Below are 9,028 nucleotides of genomic sequence, written 5' to 3' on the forward strand. Positions count from 1 at the left end.
TATTTCATTGAAGACTTAGCTGCCAAATTTCGATACTTTTGGTAAAAAATTATTTTAGTGGTAGCTAAACTTATGATTTACTGCTTTATTTTTTATTAATTGAAACTTATTTTTCCACACTACTCTATACCAATGATTTAAATGCTCATATGGAACGGCACTTTGTCTCAGATCTTTCGTGGTGAGGCTTTTAAAACTTTGGCAACATTACCAAATATTCTGAAGGCTTTGCTTTTTAAAATGTTTACGTTAAAACATAAACTTAGATACCACCAGAATAAATTTTTACAAAAAGCGTAGAAAGGTAGCAGCCCTGCACTTGTCGACTCTTTTAATAATAGCTAAAAACATATAACCTTAACTTATCACATAAATTTTCGAAACATAAATTATAATAATTTGCACTATAAATTATTTTAAATTTTTTTTGTGGCATTTATACCAGTATTTGACTTTAGCTAGTTCGGGTGCAAGGATTCAGATCTGCTTTCAGAAAACTACAGCTTCTTATTTCCATATGATATTTTATGGTTTACTTTTTGCGTGAATTTACAGGTTCATAATTTACATATCTTGGTTTTTATACACTATAGCTATATTTGTCTGTTCTTTTGAAAATAACTTTTTTACATTAGTGTAACATATGCATAGACATAAGTCTAACGTATTGCATCATAAACTGAAATATATTATTACCCTGTTCCTACTACGCCCTACGTAACAGAGATGTGGGGACATTTCGCAAGTCACTCTAGTGTTATTTAAAAATCCTGGTTCGAACTTTAATGCCGATTTGATATCAACAATGCGAAAATAACTTAACTCTTTTAAGAAATCTCTTGCAAGAATACGCAGGGCTGCCAACTTTCTACGCTTTTTGTAAAAATTTATTTGTTTATGTTTTAATGTATTATTTTTTATTCATTTCAACTTATTTTTCCGCACCACTACATAAAAATGATTTAAAAGTTCATATGCAACGCTACTTTGACTATACATGACGCCACATGAGACTTTAGCGAATTTCCAAAATTCTGTAAGCTTTGGTTTTTGAAAGACTACCACTCTGCAAAATATTTTGCGAGAAACGTAGTAGTTTACTGGCCTATACATAGAACCTTACCTCTGAGCTTAAAAGTAATCCCTTTACCACTTTCTCTCTTTAACGCGTTCACGCCGGGAAAAGTGAAAATACTGGTAGAAGAACTGTTTCAATATTAGATAATATTCGGGAGGAGTTAATCTATTCTCAACAATAACAATTCACTGTTAGGAAATTTATCACGACGAAGAAGCAATTCAGTATAAAAATTGCATCCGTTAAAAACAATTGGTAGTTATGGATTTTTATTATTCCCGGAAAAAAACTAAAAAATGAAATTTATTCTTACCAGTTCTTACTCCGGTGCGCTGCCAAGATGAGACAATCTAACGTGACCCACCGGTGGGTCACCCCGGCGTGAACGTGTTAAAGAACCTTTTGTATTATTCTATAGAAGACGCACGCTTTCACGGGCATAACTTTTTATAATTCCATATTTATGATATTAATTTCAATCATACGTACCATCATCATGGATTTCTGTTTCGTAATGGTATATTTGAGTTGCTAATTTTTAAATTTCTACAAAAAGGAAAGAAAAAAAAATATTTTACTACCATTTTTTAAAAGATAAATGTTTTATGATACGTTTTCACTATATTTGAATGTTGAATTCCTCAAATCACGCAATATGGCTACATATCAAAATCATCCACGTGGCGGAAAATGCCAAACCGAAAAGACTTCACGAGAACCAACGGTAAATGTGGAAAGCATGAGTCCAGGTGAACGAAAGTTATATGAAGAATGGATGGAAATGATAAGGATGACCAACGAAGAAATTGAAACAACAGCGAAAGAGCTCCAGGATTGCTCGCAACTCAAAACTCAACTTATGGAAACTCAAGATGCAGGCCAAAATTTAGAACAGAAAAGTGAAATGACAACCGATACAGAAAATACAGCTAAAAATAATGCAGAGCCTCCTACAAAAAAGCGAAAAAGGAAGAAGAAAAAGCAAAACAAAGCCAAAAATATTGAGGATACACAAATCATGATTACAGAAAGCACCTTTTCTTCACCAATAGATGCCGCCACCTCCTTGCTACTATCTGAAACAATAATCAACTCCGACATAGCTCCACCCATGGAAGTTCCCAATGAAGAAACAGACACACCCATAACCTCTGCACAAGCACATCCAACCATACATATTAAAGTATTACTCCGTGGACTATCAACAGAATACAAAACAGATGAGATCTCCCATCAACTGGCAAAAACAGGCATTACAACTCATAAAGTCATACAGTTTAAGAGAAAAGTGGGCGAGGCCTATAGGCTCCTCCCACTTTTTCTCATAATTCTTAAAAATACAGTGCAAAATCATCAAATTAACTCCATCACCACTATTCAAAGTATTCCAGTCAGAATAGAGAGATTTAGGGGGGGTCGTGGACCAATTCAATGTTTTAATTGTCAAACATTCCACCACACTCAAAGATCATGCAACGCTGCCTCAAGATGCGTGAAATGCGCTGGCAATCATCGCTCCCATGAATGCAGAAAGGACAGACACACTCCACCAAAATGTTGCAATTGTAGTGAATCCCACACCGCAAACTACACTGGGTGCATAGCCCGTCCCACTAGGAAGGGCTCTCGCCCGATTTCCACAACAACAGCCGATATGGCTCGCAGACTTGTCATAATAATAAAAGAACTGCAAGAACTCATAAAGAATGAAGAGGTACTCCAATTACTGCAAAGAATCATTAGAGATAATGCTCCATAATGTCATAGTCATGCCCAATTCCGGACTATTCATTCTGAACTCTTGCATTAAAGTAATATGTAGATTATCAAACTCTTCTTCAATGAAAAAAGTAAAACAGCTCAATTAAATTGCAAACTGTATCCGATAGATGACGACACCAATATTAAACAAAACTTCTGTAAATTTATCATATATCATGTTATATTTGTTTTACAACTTAAAATTACACAATTCTAACTTTATTCAATGCTAAATTGTCAATCGCATTTGCATACATTCTAATTTTACTCATAATTTATCACAACTTATGAATACATCAAATTTAAATTCCATTCAATGCTAAAATATCAATTGTAATTGTTTATATATTAATTTAATTCATATTTTAATCACAACCTATGATTGCATCGAATTTAATACCAATTAATGCTTAAATATCAATTGTGCTTTTTATATTCACGAAAATTTCTGATTATTGCATAAATCATGACTTATATTAAATATCAAATCATGTTTAATTTATCAAGCAAATATGCTTGATCTTTTGTAATGCTACCTAAATGCTGCATAATTCAAAATGTTTTTTAATTCAACTTGTAAATACTTCATGATGAATGGGTTAGGGGCCGCTGCGCGGCCCAGGCACCCAGTTTTAGTTAAATAAAGAGAGAAAGAGAATGTTGAATTCCAATGCCATTAGTCTCAGTCGCCCTAGGGCATATTTCAGATCAGAGGTCTAGTGCCCGCTTGCGCGGGCAGGTACCTTGCCAAAATTACACGATCCAGAATGTTGAATCATCCTATCTTAGAACTGCATATGACATCTAGTCGAAATGCCAAAACAGTATAGATGAATCGGTTAGAAGCGCTTAACGCCGAGATTTCCTACATATCAATCAATCAATCAATGAATGTTGAATGCCGGGCGTCAAAACCTCAGTGACTCTACGACGAATGAGGAATCCACAGAATTCGACAACAAAATCAAATCACGCAATATGGCTACATATCAAAATCATCCACGTGGCGGAAAATGGCAAACCGAAAAGACTTCACGAGAACCAACGGTAAATGTGGAAAGCATGAGTCCAGGTGAACGAAAGTTATATGAAGAATGGATGGAAATGATAAGGATGACCAACGAAGAAATTGAAACAACAGCGAAAGAGCTCCAGGATTGCTCGCAACTCAAAACTCAATTTATGGAAACTCAAGATGCAGGCAAAATTTTAGAACAGAAAAGCGACATGACAACCGATACAGAAAATACAGCTAAAAAATAATGCAGAGCCCCCTACGAAAAAGCGAAAAAGGAAGAAGAAAAAGCAAAACAAAGCCAAAAATATTGAGGATACACAAATCATGATTACAGAAAGCATCTCTTCTTCACTAATAGATGCCGCGACCTCCTTGCCACTACCTGATGCAACAGTCAACTCCTACATAGCTCCACCCATAGAGGATGCGATTGAAGTCGCAGTTCTGCCCACATCTTCAGAAACCCTTCAACCAGTCAAGCACATAAAAGTTCTGGTACGTGGACTTCCAGAGGGTTTCCCTACAGATTATATCTACCCTGAATTGGACAAGAAAGGCATTAAATCACAGAAAGTAATTCAGTTCTAGAGAAAAGTGGGCGAGGCCTATCGGCTCCTCCCACTTTTTCTCATAATACTAATAGAATCCGAAAATAACCGACAAATCTACTCAATTAACAGCATATGCGATGTCCCGGTGAAAATAGAAAGGTTCCGTGGAGGGAACAGTCCAACTCAATGTTTCAAATGCCAAAACTTTGGTCACACTCAAAGAAATTGCTGTTCTCCTCCCAGATGTGTTAAATGTGCCTCGGGTCACCGATCCTATTTGTGCCATAAGGACATCAACGATGACATGCAAGATCCGTCACAACTTATTCCCCCCAAAATGAACAAAAGGCATTGTAAGGAGTGTTACAAAGGAACACCTGCTACTAAATGATGGTCAAGATGACCCACCTAACACGCTGAAAATGTTTCCCCCACAGACTATAGGGTTATCCTTTTTAAGGGTATGTTCTGGCGCGTTTGATAATAAGCCGTGAATATTTTAGCTTTCCCGTTAGAGCCATGAAAAAAGGTTAATATAATATTTTGGCATGCTTGTAAATAGTGGCATAGAATTAGCATCGTAATTTGGCGACTTAAGTGAAAATAGTACTTGGTAGAATAATCGTAGATCATTCGCAATAATGTCAGCCACAAGTGCGGTCGCAAGGAAAAATGTTTTTTTCCTAAGTCCCCGAAGAGGGGGTAGGATTCTAGTATACAACAAACATACCTATAAATTACATAGGACAAATAAGGGAATAGAATAATGGAGGTGTAGGCACATGACGCCTCATTGCTCCGCAAGACTTCGAACACATAACGATGAGATAATTTCTGAAGCAGGACACCATAATCACGAAGATGATTCGAAGATGATCAGGGAATGTGAGTTTACGATAGCAATGGAAAGACAAGCTGTTGAACAAAATACTGTTCCTGTCAAGAGATTGTACGAGTAAGTCTTTATTTGATTGTCTTTATAATGAATGTAAAGTTCATTTTTAATTAACTACATTTGTTTCCGAATAAGGATAAAAAAAATCTAGCATTTATATTTTGTTAAATTTAATAAAAATTAAATATTTTTAAGAACTATGCGTATAACATTTAATTAGCTAAATAATTTTAGATTAATATTAATTATATATTATTGTATATTAATCTGCCAGTGAAAATTGAGGTACGACTTCACTATCAATAATGGTAATCAATTAAAGTAGGAATTCACTATGAATGTGGTCAAATAAATTAAAAATAAAGAAATCAAAATAAAATATCTAAAATCTTTTTTAACGGAATTTACACATCTATAGTTAAAATTTCGTTATATAATTTTATATGAAGCATGAAATAATATATTGTTATTTAAATACTATCTAAAAGGAAATTTAAGGTCGCACAAAAAGCAATGTATCTATATCTTTACTTAATAATCTATTTTAATAATTTAAAAAATTTTCTTTTTTTTATTTTAATAATATATATATATATATATATATATATATATATATATATATATATATATATATATATATATATATATATATATATATATATATATATATATATATATATATATATATATATATATATATATATATATATATATATATATATATATATATATATATATATATATATATATATATATATATAGTGAATTCGCACGTGTCCACCTCACCCTATTGATAAATCTCTGTTAAATATTTAAATTTTCAGAATTGTAATCAACATTAGTAACTAAAACTAAAAATATATGCAAACTAATTTCAAAAAAGTTTCTTTTTTTATTTTGATAATATATATATATATTCTCTTGTGTCCACCCCACCCTATTGATAAAAAAATTAAAATTTTCAAAATAATAATTAATTTTAGTATGTAAAACTAAAAATATATGCAAACTAAGAATAAAGAAATTTAATTTTAAGCAATGTTCTATTTTTAATATTTTATTAACATAAAGTTTTGTTGAGGAAATTATTCTATCGACATCTTAAATTATAACATTAAAATATTATTTTAAAAACTTATAACATTTTTTATTAATATTATAAAATTTCTTTAATAACATTAATATATATTAATTAATATATAATTACAGCACTTAATAATTTGATTTGAAGTTGATTTTTACTTTGTTTATTTTAATAGTGAAGCAGTTGGAAAACATGCAACATCCCTGGAGGCTGCTGCCACAATACCCAGATTCACCACTCTAATAAAGAAGATGTACAGGGCCAGACATGCTCTCATACCTGCCTTGCCACATAATGTAGATGAAATTAACCTAACAGAAGATTGGCAGAACACAACAGATGGCCGAAAATTCCTCTGTATAGATGATGGCCAAGGAAAAGAAAGATTTCTGGTAAATATAAAAGCAATAATATCTAAATATTGTAAAGCTAAAAAAAAATATCTGAAATTATAATAACCTAAAACTGAGTAAGTTTCATAAAAAAATCTATATTGAAATAGAATTTTTGTACAGATTATTGCTTGAATATTTAAATAATTATTACTAATATATAATGAAGCAACCCTCATTTATAGAAATCAGTTTAAACCTTACATTACATATATTAAAAAATCTGAATTATATGCCTATTCGAAAGTACAAGTAAACATAATTCACAGTTTGCTACAGTTGTGATTAAATGTATATTTAATAAAATCTACTTGATTGGCAGCTATGATTGTACATCACTTATAATCATTTTTATGCTCCATAATAACATCACATTTGTTAGTTTACTTGGAATAAAACTTGTTTAATCATACAAAATTGATTTTAAAATTTAATAAAATAATGATTGATGACATTGATTTCATTTTTAACTGAATTTATAACAGTAATAATAACAATAATCAGTAATGATTATTGTTAACTTAATATAATGTGTCCTGCTGCACTGTGCAGTATGTCATAAAATGCTTAAAATTATTAAATTAAGAAAATAAGAGATAATAAGCATTAATTATATCTCTTATTAAATTAAAAAATTAAGAGATTAAAATTATAAAATTTGTTGAAAAATCCATAAACATTTACTTGTTGAATTTATTTACTAATTTATAAAAAATATTATAGATGTGAAAAGATGTATTATACATGAAATATATTTTTAGCGAAGACACTCATCTATCGCTTGCTCCTTTTCTATCGAAGTGCATTGAATGGTTTGAAACTATGTATATGTAAAAAGAACTGCTCGTGCATGCTATTATCGAAATAACCTGCCTCCGCATATGCAAATCGTAGGATGGAGCAGTTCATCTTAAGAATCACTCTCACAGGATAAAAAATATTTGCGTTAGTTTTTCTATTCATGTTATAAAAAACAGAATTACTGAAGAAACTAATAATAATAATGGTAAAATCTAAATTGCTGCGCCGCAGGGCCGGATTTAAGCTTGGCGGGGCCCCAAGTTACTGAAAAAGACGGGATTAACATTATTATTAAAATAATTTAATAATAATGTTAAGAAAAGAGAAAGGGGAAAGAATTAACATTAAATTATTAAAAAAATTTCTTTAAGTTACATTTTGCTTTGCTGCTCAAAATCTATAGACTTAGAAACACGTTTGTTTCGATTTTGTAAAAGCCAAAATGAGTAAAATTTCTCCAAATAAAAAGAAAATTCAGATAGGTGATATTTCGGTATTTACTTTCAAAATCCTATTTTTGCTAATATCAAATTTCATAATACTTTTGATCTTTATTTCCCTTAAAAGATTTCAAGATTATTAAAACCTTTAAATAAAATAAATCACTTGGTAGAACAATATTTAATTATACTGATGTAAGCAAAAATTTAGGGAGGATTAATATATCCCATTATGAATGTCACAAAGGATGATCTTGAACATATTATTACTGGTAATTTAAATATTATAGAAAACTGAGGAATTTAATGATAAATTCATATTCACTAATTATTAATCTTTATCTTATTTTTGCATTTTTATGGAAAAATTATACTCTTAACATTACATTTGTTTTTAGATTTATTGATGATTTCATTATCTTTCAAGATTATACTTGTTTATCGAATAATATTTACCCCGAGGATTTCTTCTTGCTTCGTAATCATGATAATAATATTGATTTAAATTTTTTTGATTTGGGTATAATAAAAGAAGAAAATATTTGCTCTATTGCTTTATACGATAAAAATTTCTTTGTTAATTTGTATATTTTTCACTATGTGCAAATCAATTCCGGGCAAATCCATGGTTAATTAAATGTACAAAACACGCAATTCATTTTTCATTCTCCTTTCTATTAAATTTTTTTCTCAAATAACTACACTTTTATTTTTCCATTTAAGTGGGTACTTTATAAACATCACACTAGTGCTGCATAATGGGTTTATGTGCAGGAAAAGTTGTCAACACTTTCCAAAGTCGCCCCTGAAAGATGTAATTGAAATTTTTTAATTACTTTTGAGATCGGGATAAAATTGCTTTCTTCATCAACTGTCGAAATTTAAGGACGATAGCTCAAACGATTCTGGAGTTATAACGAAGACCATCACACATAAACTCTTCGTTTTAATTAAATTTTCATTTAAAATTTTTGAAAATATATTTAAATTTCTTATCTTCAAAGTGAA

The 9,028-nt window shown here is 30.7% G+C and overlaps 1 protein-coding gene across 1 annotated transcript; it reads left to right on the top strand.

The window, feature by feature from the left end:
• The first annotated feature begins 4,707 nt into the window (after nt 1-4,707).
• Nucleotides 4,708-7,029, top strand: LOC147808520 (uncharacterized). The gene is made up of 2 exons (XM_087165196.1): nt 4,708-5,363; nt 6,563-7,029. Exons 1-2 carry the CDS (start codon nt 5,191-5,193, stop codon nt 6,840-6,842), a joined length of 453 nt encoding a protein of 150 aa, XP_087021322.1. The 5' UTR covers nt 4,708-5,190; the 3' UTR covers nt 6,843-7,029.
• The last annotated feature ends 1,999 nt before the right edge of the window (nt 7,030-9,028 follow it).

Source organism: Parasteatoda tepidariorum, chromosome 5, assembly GCF_982258835.1.
Source record: "Parasteatoda tepidariorum strain Cologne lab strain chromosome 5, Ptep-v5.0, whole genome shotgun sequence".
NCBI lineage: Eukaryota > Metazoa > Arthropoda > Arachnida > Araneae > Theridiidae > Parasteatoda > Parasteatoda tepidariorum.